This window comes from Convolutriloba macropyga, chromosome 7 (assembly GCF_964194025.1).
Source record: "Convolutriloba macropyga chromosome 7, txConMacr16.3, whole genome shotgun sequence".
In the NCBI taxonomy this organism is placed as follows: Eukaryota; Metazoa; Xenacoelomorpha; order Acoela; family Convolutidae; genus Convolutriloba; species Convolutriloba macropyga.
Genome location: NC_134474.1, coordinates 14,679,246 through 14,691,515, shown reverse-complemented (window position 1 = coordinate 14,691,515; position 12,270 = coordinate 14,679,246). Strand labels below are relative to the sequence as shown.

At 33.7% G+C, this 12,270-nt stretch overlaps 1 protein-coding gene across 1 annotated transcript in view; it reads right to left on the bottom strand.

Moving 5' to 3' along the window:
• Positions 1 to 5,057, bottom strand: part of LOC142342113 (uncharacterized) — a 42,846-nt gene extending 37,789 nt beyond the window's left edge. The window contains exon 1 of the mRNA XM_075393305.1: positions 4,809 to 5,057. Within this exon, the coding sequence (XP_075249420.1) occupies positions 4,809 to 4,830 (22 nt within the window). The 5' untranslated portion in view covers positions 4,831 to 5,057. The remainder of the gene's footprint in view (positions 1 to 4,808) is intronic.
• Positions 5,058 to 12,270: the final 7,213 nt, after the last annotated feature.

Below are 12,270 nucleotides of genomic sequence, written 5' to 3'. Positions count from 1 at the left end.
CCTGACTTTGTTCTGAGAAAACATAAAATTATTCTCGGGCTTCATTTGACAAAAAAATTCGTGAATGGAAAAGTTGTCAAGTTTTTCTGGAATTACTAGAAGGTTACGGTACTACCGAGTCCGGTTAAGAAAACATCGGTTTTCATGTTTGACCTTACTACTGCCTGCTGATGCAATAAAGATTGCTTAATCTACTAAGGTACTGGGGTAGGATTGGGCATTACAATTGTTATATGCCAATATAAAATGATAAAATGTCAGTTATAGAGAGTTATATTCCACCGGTGTTGAGGGGGGACAGTTCCAGAGTAGACTGAAGACCTACGGACAGAACGCCAATTTAACACAAAATACGCTTTATTAGAAGTGTTTGAGTGACGACAGATGGGCTTTGTATTTGTATTGTATAAGGGCCGAAATTTTTAATCGAAAGTGTCAAGATTGGCTTCTTCCAGCTGTTTTCTCTGGCAAACAGGCTAGGATTCCCTTACTGGACGAAAAAACTCTCAATTACTCTTTTAAAACGTGAGAAATAACTGTTTGTACAATTGTAAAACAGTATGCACGATTAGCTGGCAAAACAGCTGTGTGGTTCTCAGTTATACGCTTTCGCAGTTGAAAACAAAGCAAAAAATAACTAGCAGGCCCACAAAAGCATCACAAGACAATCATTTAAAGGCATAGATGGTTTAAAAGAACATTCTGTTTCGCGCCAACTCGGGATCGAACGCATGTCCCTCGTTTAACATTCATAGTTCATACCGCTTACACCACCGATGGGTATTCTTTGCGTCTATTGCCCTATGTACCAGCAATTTTTTGTTCAAGACATTTTTGGCTTTGCTATGTTTCATGTTTAAGGAGCGCTAGGACTTATGCAGATAATGAGTTTCTACAAGGTGGCATAGCCATTCTCAAAACGCATTTACTAAGTTAAGCTGCGTGTTTAAGGACCATTGAAGCATGCTGAGATTATGAGCCAAAAAAAGGGTGACAGTGACAAAGGAATTGAATTAAAATAAATATATAGATGGATAGATAGGAAGAAAAAAATACTAAGACAATTAAGGCAAAAAAGGAACAAAAGAGAAAGAAAGAAAAATAGAGGATTGGATGAAAAACAACCTTTACCCATTCAATGGGTCCAGAAAATAGGAACCATTTTCGGTACAGACGGGCGCGCCAAACCGTGCACCTCACTTATCAGCCCTAGGTCTTTTCCCTAACGCTACCGATGCGTATTGGTTTTGTCTATTGCCCTATATGTATCATCAATTTCTTTTGTCAACGCCTGTTTTGGCTCGTTGGTTTTTAATACGCCGCATGCATAATGAGCGCAAAACATGTGCAGACTGGGAGCTTGAAACTGGCGGTATAACGTTTCTCAAAGCGCATTCATTACGCAAGGCTTCATGTTTAAGGACCGTTAAAACACGTACAAAATAGGAACGCTGTTAACTTTTGCGCTCAATTGCAACTTACATTTAATATAAAAGATCGACGAAGCAAGATAAAAAAAATAAAGGAAGACAGCACAAAAGAAAGACAGACAGAAAACTGGAACAGACCTTTGGGCCAAGAAAACTGTAAACACTGTTGGTTCCAAAACGCGCGCGAACCCTTGCTACTTGGCTAACAGGCATAGGTCTAATCCCTTAGGCTACCGATTTGTACCGCTATTGCACTTTCTTCATTCGCAAATCCCTACTCAATGATTTTTTGGTTTGCTTTTCTTCATGTTTAATTAGCGCAAAACTTGCGCAGATTAGCAGCTTAAATATGGCGCTAAATCATGTTTCCAAAAACATTTGATTCTCTAGGCTCCATGTTTAAGGACCGTTGAAACACGTGAAAATAGGAACATTGTCGACCATTGCGTTCACACAATAACAACACAAACTACCAAGAAAACTTTTTCCATTCTTTGGGCAAGTTGTCTGCATGACCATGGAGCACAGTGGTAAGTGCGCCTGAGTATCAATGTTTTGGCCGAGGTTCAATTCCCGTCCATTTAGTTTTTGCTTTTGCACGTTTCAGGTCACTGACCGCTCTCGTGTGCTCGCTTAAGCATGCGGCTCAAGGCGGCTCTTATACACGCACTTCGAGGGGCCTTTAAACATGCAAAAATTTGACGCTTAAACGTGCAAATATTTGACATTGAAAGGTGCATTTGTCGCTCTGTTAAACATGGTTCCTTATCATATCTTACGTTTAATATATTGGATAAATACAAACCAAAATTTAATGTCAGGACTTTCAACCCACAAAAGCTCACAATTTGTTGGGCACATGCAGATTGGAGTCGAGGTGAAAAGTTTATTGTTCCAAATTTACTTGTAGTTTACCTGTTAAACAACTTAGAGCAACTGCTGAGTTAATTTTTCAGTTGAAGGCTGATTTGAGAGCTTTGCTAATCTGTTGTTTTTTTTTTAAAAAAAAAATTGCTTCAGAATTTCACAGGAAAAACAGAAAAGTTAGAGTGACCGAATTTCACTTAAATTCTGTTTTAGAATACTTTTTTTGGCTCAATTGGGTTTAGTTTTCTCGAAAGCTCGATTTTGTGTTTTAAACACACATATTTACGGAAATATAACAATCAGAATGAACACAGAACAAAGAAATATGATGGAAAACAGACCACAAAGATCAACACATTAAATTCTTTAAATTCTCAAAAAATCTCAAAAAACGATATTTATCAACAAAATGGCTGGATCTATTACTCAAGTAAAATGTTCTAGTGAGACAAAAACCTTATAAAGTAAACATCATTTTCCCGTACAAAAACAAAGTTAGATTATCAACCTAATCGTGGGCAAATAGGCAAAACTTTTTATGACTTTCGTTTAAAAGAGGAAGCAAGCATGGCATGTGAAGCAATAAGCAAAGCATGTGAACAACAGCTCAAAAAGTTTTAACGCTCTGCAACTGAGGAGGCGTTCTTTCCTTTATTTTCTTGTTCCTCGAGCAACTAACTTTTGGCCTATAAGTTGTAGGAATTTATTATATTAATTTGTTTCAAAAATTTACTATAAATAACCACCTTGACATTTTTTGCCAAGTTTTCTATGTAACCAATCTTTAGCAACTCAGCGACTTCGGCACCGACTTCAGCAGTTGTCATATATTTTTGCTCGTTTTAGATGCATTTTATAGAAAACACAACGTTCCATAATTTTGACTAAATACAGTCAATAATCAGCAAACAATAATTCTACAGAACAGCCACAGAAAAAAATTCCTGTTAAAATGTATGAACCATAAAATGACGTTATATCTGACACTTTTTTGTTTCTTTTTTCGTGGTAGTTTTAATTTAGAAAAATTATTGAGCGAAAAATTATGCGAATTTATCAACTTTTTTCCAAACGGCCCAAAAATTTGAAGCCAACAACTCTTCATCGAGAAGTTATCAACGTTCAAGGTTAAGCCGTGTTGTTGAAGAACTTCGTGAGGGTGATAACAATCGTTTCGTAATGTTTTTGGTTGTCTATCATTTCGAATACAACAGTTGCATAACTTACACCAGACTGCAACTGATGATACAATTTTTTCCTCCACTCTTCACATAAGTGGCAACAGAAGAGTGGAAAGAAACGACAGTTTAGTCAACTGCATTCTTGTGTAAGTTCTGCCAATGTTATAATCGCAACGAGAGTTGATTGTACCACTGTATCACATTTTTGTATTATCCATCGGGAGCTATGAATTTATTTCATTGGCAAGTAATGCAGCTGTTGTTATCGCAACCAGAGTTGACTAATGTTCTGCCCCCGAATCAAAAACGTAGAAAAGTACGAGAGAAGTATCAGGTGTAAAATTAAAATCACTGTTAGCATTATCTTTGAAAAAAACGCCTACTGATTACATGTGCAACATTGTGGGAACATTTTTTCCGTAAAAACGTTGATAACCACACAACTGTACTGCTACGTAGTTTATAAATCGAATAGACAAACGCCACTTTTCGACCTGAAAAAGGATCCTTAATTAGGAACAATATTCTTCTTCGATATTTTTAATAGCAATGCGTATTTGGAGAAAACAATGCTTAATATCGTGAACCTTTGTTTCTGTTGAGGATGCTTTAGAGTTTTCAGGAAACTTTGCAAATTGATGTGCATAATTTCATAATGATCAAAACAAATTTAATGTTATTAATATAAATTTACATTTTTTTCATCAAATTGTGGTATAATGAGCTTAAAAATCTACCCACATTGAAAACTTTTCAATTGAACATTTGGATCTCTTTCGCTTGTTCCCCCAATTTTGTGGGTGAATATAACTATTTTCAACGTTAACTCCTTTTTCCAATCTTCAAAGGTCAAATGGGCCGCAATGCATTTCAAAAAGTTCTTAAATTTGTAAGGTATGAACAGACCTTAGATTTAGTGAGAAAAAGCAAAACATTTTCGAGGAGCAAAAACAATTCTAGGCAGAGATAGACAGAAGTAGTTTCTGTGACAGAAAAAAACCTAAAAGCTTTTAAAACATGTTGATCTTGGTGTTAAGCCCCTAATACTACATCGGAAGGCTAATTTACACATTTTTAAATTCAAATAATACTACTAGCTGCAGAGTTATATAATATATATATATATATATATATATATATATATATATATTTATATATATATATATATATATATTCGCTTAGTAAATATATGGCCTAGTAAAATTGTTTCAAATATAACGTGCTGGAAAAATTAGATTCTATAAAACCATTAGAGAATTAAATTAAAACTTTATATGAAAAATCCAGTATGAAAAAAAGCTAACACAGAATAATATAACTAAGCACGTACCGTTTTGAGTATTGCAAAGCATGCTTGATAACTCTTTGATTTTCTCCACATGTTCAGGCGTCAATTTAGTCCAATCCAATTTTTTTCATTGAATCGATAAGTGACCCAATTGGTTTGAAGCTTTTTGGCACATGAACACTTTTTCGCGACGCCATCTTGTAAGAAGATTTTGCACAACAACAAGATATTAACTCTATTGTGTCACAATGTGATCAAAATGGAGTTCATTAGTTATTACGACAAAGCAATGATGAGTTCAATAATATTGAAGTAGAAATAACAGTTCAACAGTTCTATTGGATTAACAAAATAGTGCAAAACAGTTAAGTTATAACTCAAAAGTTTAAACCTCAATAAAATTTAAATTCGCTTCTTTTTTGTTCCGACCCCACTTGTGGGGGGAGGAACTATATACTCAAATGGTTTTTTTTGTTCAGACAATTTTGGCCTCAATAAAACTTAAATTCGATTCTTCCTTTACCTTTCATTTTTAATTGTTTCGATTTGATAGATGGGGATACCGACTGGATGTTTCTTAGAGGATACTGACTGAATGTAAGGTTCGAAGACGTTTTCACGAGAGATCTTAGGCCTTGAAATTCGGACCTGAGTACGTAGAAACAAAGCTCCGCAACACTTAAAGATCACATTTAGACAGTCTCGGTCGAAAATAGGTCTAGGCGAAGAGGGTTGTGTTTATCCAGTTTATGCGTTAAATAAATTTCTATGTGAACAAGGAGGCTCGCTAATCTGCTGTGGCACATCATGTTCTTATCCACGATAGTGTCTCAATTGTCTACCATTCGAAGCAGAGATAGACTGCCTCTAAATAAGTAGTTGAAATTTTGTTCTTTTAGTTTTGACAGATTCATAAAAAGGACAGACCTCTATACAAAAAAGGGTTCATACCATCGAAATCAATTTTTGATTATTTCAGTACAGTGAACACTCGAACAAAGGGAAGGCAACGACAGACATGAAATCAAATCTATTGCAATTGCTCAATTAAAAAAAAGTATTGAGTGATTAACTAAATTTACCAAAAAACACAAAATGAGTCCAAAAGTGAGCCCAGAAATAAAAAAGAAAGACTTCTGCGCTCGCTTAGATGAGAATGCAAAATCCGATTAATTTCAAATAGAGGTTACGCAAGCTACATAATCAAGAGATAAGGCACGATAAGAAAAGCATGGCATCGAAAGTTGGCTCCAGGAGATTGGATATTAAATTATATAAACAAACATATGCGGAATTAAAACCAGAAAAGATCCTGAATAAAATTACAATTTCCTTGAAAAAATTTAGTGCCAACAAAATACAATCCCACGGTAAATCCCCTAAGAACCCGAAGCACACACAGATCGGACTGATTGTGAATCAGCCAGGACATCCTCTTAATGAGATCAATTTATGAGTCGTGACTACAATATTGAAGGGCAACATTGTTTCCAAAAATGTTATTTATCTTGAAACAAAATTTAAAACCTGCTCGTTGCTGCACAAACATATTTAGAAAACTCATTACAGACGCTCTCAAAAAACCAATTGAACTTGCAAGGAGTAAAAAAAATGATAAGTACAATTGTACACACATTTAACAAAAAAAACTTCACAGAGCTAAAAAAATATATTAAATTTTAAAAGAATCAGCCATAAAAGTTGTTAACCATTGATTACAGCCTTTCGTAAGCTTTGTTTGTGCCACTAATCAAATCATTGAGATAATTCATTACTCAGACTGTATTACACCTGCGGAAAAGTACATCTAACACCAAAACTATATTTTTTTTTACAAAGATTGATATAAAGAAGTGTTCCCAAGTAATTAAAACAAATCAAAGTAATTAGAGACTTTATGTGTCTTTATTAAACCTCATTAGAACATCAGAGAGACCTCTCAATGAAGGGACTTAGTGGTAATACCATATAAGAACGAAAATGGACATTTGTAATTTGTCTGTATGGTCGAAGTCAACAAAATCATCATCTGCTCACGGACCAGTTAAGACACCAGCAGCTCCTGACCCTTAAGACACCATTTTATTTACTAGACTCATTATTCCGTAATTTATAAGTAAGACTTACAAATTCTTGACAAAGGACACACGTGTATGCAAAAGGGTTTAAGAACAGTTAGATCAGTTTTCCTCACTCCACAAGAACAAAGAAATAACAGATGGAACGACAGAGACTAACTGACGACAAATCCACAAGAGCGCATTTTCTAATTTCAAAAAGCGCTCTATCAGGGCAGGAACTGATTTTTCAAGCAACATAAAATCCACAAATCAACTACTATTCCGTTAATAAACAAAGTTCAAATTGTAAAATCTCTCAAGTAACAACTCGATCATTATTCAGCTCGCTTGAACTCCCATAATTTCCAACTAGACTCAACTAATTCAACTTATATGTAAGAGAGCGAAAAAAATGACCTCTGCTCTAACTTATAACATTAAATTGAGAAAACAAATCGAAATTGAGATCACCCAAAAGAGATAATTATGAGCTAGTTCTTGAGTGACTTAGCCTTTAACAAAATTTGTTTTTTGACTTCTAGTTATCAAATAGCATAAACCCATATTTGCGAAAAGAGAAACAAAAACAAAAAAGTCACAAGTAAAATTCTATCTTCTTAAAAACAATTTGCGCTTAATTTTGAATATCAAAGACATCCTTAAAGAAAAACTCAAAAATTTAAGTTGATAATTACAAACAAATATGATTCAATATGAAGCCGCCTCAACTTCTTGTTCATGAGAATTATTAACAGGATGACAAAGTAAAATTTTTAAATAAACAAAAATTTTACCAAATTTTAAAAACATTAGCAGCTAAATTGACAGTCGAAAAATCAATTATATGTCTTTCAGATCACGGTTTGTTTGTAATAACTCAAGGTAATTGATAGGTCCATTTTTAAATAATCAACCTTAACAGAAACCAAATGAATGAAAACCACGTAGAATCAAAACTCTCCAAATTTTTACGAAATAAAGTGTCATAATTTTTTATCTATGAAAAACTATCAATTAAAAACAAAATTAAGATTGACATAGAGCTCACATTGCCTGGTGGAGTCTTTAATAAGCGAGATTAGAGGGCAAGACAGCAAAAGCAAAAACAGGCAGATCTCCATATTCGTTCATTTAAAAAAAAACATTTGATGTGCAGCCACGTGAAATTAATTTTAGCCATCAATACGTTCATTGTATTCCATTACTGGAATCAATAAGAGCTTTCATTACTCAGACTGCGACAAAACTACGAAAAAAATCAGTCCAAAATCAAATTTTATTGATTTTATACTGAAACAGCTTTAATGTAATGAATGCCTTAAACTACAATCTTTAAACGTTATTTACGTTCCTGGGGACTTTCTTCAGTACGACCTGTCATCATTGGGACTAAGTAATGAAACCACAATGACCCATAAAAAAGAATTAGTAAGACAACACTAATGAAAACTTTTAGGGTCAAAACCAACATAATCAATACCAAAACAAATTGCCACAGATTGATTCAGACAACAGCAAATAATTACCAGTGTATTTATTTTTCGGCAGCAAACCACGCGAAAAAAAACAAAATAGACGTCAATTGACCGCAAAAACAAAAATACAAAAAATGACTTAAAACCGAGTATTTAGATCCAATTTCAAATTTGTTTTCTCCAAAAAAAACCAAGATGAGACAAAAATAGCCTGAGATGGCGGGGTTAAAAAAACCCATAAATATTGAAAATGTAAAGTATAAGTAAAACAAAAATAAATTTAAAACGTATAGAAAGAATTCCAGAAAATGTGAACAAAATCAATATGAAAAGGGAAATGTTCACCAAAGCTTAAAACCTCAATACCTCCTCGAAAAAGAACTTCTGAAAAAACTTTTTATTTTCACAATCAACGCTATATGGGATTTTTAGTGATGCCACTCAAAACTCTCTCAGAAAAATAATTCAATTGGCCAAAATTGACTGAACAAAAACCCAGTTGAGTATATATTTCCTCCCTCCAACAAGTGGGAAACGAACAAGGTATCACAACAAAATTTGGTAGCAATTTGGGCCTAAAGATATGGGATTAATTTTAGGGGCCAAAAAACTGAGGCACAGAGAAAAAACATTAAAAATCACAATCAAATGAAAGGGTAATTGTGACATCGTACAAAAGCGCTTGTTAAAATAAAGAAAAAATGAAATAGAGCCGACTAAGGACAGGCGGGGTCCTCAAATGATGTTGATAGATATTAATACAAAGCACTATTAAACCTTAAAGTTGAAAGCTGAAACCAATTTAGGCGCAATTTTCATATGATTTTTAGCAGTAAACTACCGCCACATATAATCAGCTGCTTAAAGATCTTAATGAGCGAGAAAATTTGATCACGCAAAACTGAAAATCTGTAGGACGTAAATCTCACTCAACAAAGCAGAACAGTAACAGTAACGCAAAAACAAAATATTGCATCATAAAGAACGAATGACTACATTAATTGCTTTAGGCGTCATTCGAGACCAATTAATGGCTGATCAATGTTAAATAATTTGGCCACAAATCATAACCCATCTTCCCCTTCAACTCTTACCTAAGTTAAACACTAAACCATGGACAGAAGAGAAACTTAAGAGAAACAGTTCAGCTTATTCATATTAGACTAGTAAATCACGAGTACCATGGTTTTGGAATAATGTCTCCGTTTTATTGAATAAACGTTTGCTTCCTGATTGCTTTTATCTGGGTTGGAAAGCGTTTTTTGTTGCCGGAAAGCCATTATACTTTCAGGATCAACGGAAACTCAAAAATTACAGTAGCCAGACATGATATAGAAGCCCTTTTGAATGCTGGAATCAATGCCATTAAATACGTTAAAATAATGCATGTTGAGCATTTAAAACAAATTTCTATCAGCGGCAACAATATTTCGTATTATTTATTCGAGTCACAATTGGAAATCTGGAAATCTCTGCATCTCAGTCAGTCAAGCACAAATCTAATAAATTTAATTTAATTTTCAGCATTTTTCTTCTCAAAATTACATCTGATTATTTAGTGAAAAATATGAGCAGTTCAATTTTGAGCAGCCATAGTCTGTTTAATTATTGGCATCTTTAAACATACCCGGCAGATTGGGCTTTATGGGTTTATCCCGTTTCTATTTCTGACCTTGATTTTTTATACTGACTCTCTTCATTTTGAATTGCTTTGCTGAGCAGCTGCTGTTTAAAAGGACTTTGAGCAGAATGACAGCAGAGTGAAACTAGCCTAGAGGAGTCAAAGATTTTACGCAAAATGTCGAAAAAGCGGCCAAAAGAGTAAAGCAAAAAAAAGTTGGAAGAAATAAAAAACATAGCAGGACAAGTCCTGAAATACAATTCAAAGAATTGAATAAAAAACTGAGACGTACTTTACCTGAACAGCAGATCAATTGAACAATACCAGCCAGAACACAAACAAAAAATTGAGAAACTAAAATAATCAAAACTAAACAAAATATACTCATTGCTAAATGAATATACTCATTGCTTGAAGCTTTTAAACCTAAGGCAAAATTTTTCCCCTTTAAAATACCTGTTTCAAAAATATGTTCAAAACCAAATTTTGTTTCTGAAATCGGTACGGTATTATATCTGCAAGACCTGAAAAATATTGGCCCTTGAAGATCGATTAACTCGAAAATGATCAAAAAAATTTAGAAAAAAGAAATCAATTGCAAATTATAGGGAAACGTTACGGAAAATCGTGATATAAATATCTTCAGAATCATTTCTGTGTCTCTAGAGGCTATCCAGTAACCCAATTGCAAGCTTTAAAAAACTCATTGGCTCATAGATCGATAGGCAATAAATTTAGAAAAAATTTCATTCAAAAAATAGAAATTCGTTCTATTAAAATGTTGAAATCCATTCAATTGCCCCTATTCAATAACCTACCATCAAACCTTGGATGAGGTAACTTGGCTACTGAGGCAAAAAAAGGCAAAAAAAAATAAAATACAAATGTTTTGAAAATTTTATCAAAAAAATTCGAAAGGTTAAATTGTTGAAAAGAAATCCATTGAAACTAAAAACAATGCTGTAACTTTTTATCAAATCATGGAATGTGTTTTTTCGCAATTGGGAACGGACCAATATCAAAAACTGACAAAAACTTTAGGAAGCTTTAAAAAATTTTCAGATTTTATCAAAAAATGCTAAAATTCGAGACATTAAAACGTTAAAACCCTTCCTTTGTTACTAAAAACTATGCAGTGCCCCATTAAAAAACCTCAAAGGAGATTGCCGAGTCCGTAAAGATGGAAAAATAGAAAAAATGACAAACATTTTCAAAATCCTGAAATTCAAATTTTGTCGAAAAAAATTGCTAAATATTGTGATATTCAAATGTTGAAGCCTATTCCATGGCAATTAAAAAGTTTTCATTAACTTATCATCCAACCCCTGATGAGTTTTCTGGCCCCTGGGACTCAAACAACTTGAATAATGACAATAAATGTCAAAAAATATGAAAAAAATATATGTCACAAATGCAAGTTTTGTCAAAAAATGCTAAAATTCATGATGGCAAAAACATGAAAACCATTTCACATGAATTCCATTACCACCAGAAACTATACAGTGATCTATCATTAAACCCTTTATCAAACCCTAGAGGAGATTTCTTGTTACCTAGGGCTAAAAAACTCAAAAAATGACAAAAATTTTCAAAAAACCTGAAAAAAATTGCAAAAATTACTACCATTTTGCATGTTTGTGTTTGTAGTACCAAAACATATAGCTCATAAAATGGTCATAACAAGCAATTTTGTCTCGCAAAAGGCCTTCATCAACTTTTAAAAATTTCAACCTAAGACTAATCAAAACAAAAAATCACAAAAAACATGAAAAATTGCACCATTTTGAGTCCAAAAAACTTTTAGAGCCCTAAAAGTGACCTTTTAACCTTAAATTAGGGCCATCCTGCGCCACTATAAGCACCTGAAGGACTACTAAAGCCCACCTTGGGTCTCTAATGAAACTTAATGCCCGCTGAGCTTTACCTGTTTATCCCGTTTTGAAAGATCAAAGTCATTGAAAAATGTGTGAACACATCTTAAAAAAAAACACAGCGCACCAATACAATTCAAATTCTTCGAATTGTAAAAATAGGAGCGCTATAATATCCGGCTGAGAAGATTCGGGCGGCTGTTATTAACAAAAGATTCTTTTATTAAGGACAGTCTGAAAAGGTGCGAATATCCTCGTTGACTGTCCCCTACATCGCAATGTTTATATTTCACTATCATATACTTTGCTTATTTGGGGAACTAATTCTATCGTATTAAACTCGAAAGTTGAAAACTTTTTTACAAATCAATGCGATAAACTTACAGCTAATGTACTTATGAAACGACGCAAACAACCAAAAGATAAGGGGAGTTGGATATTAGGCAAAAACTCGATTAGTCGAACGAAGTTTTTGTA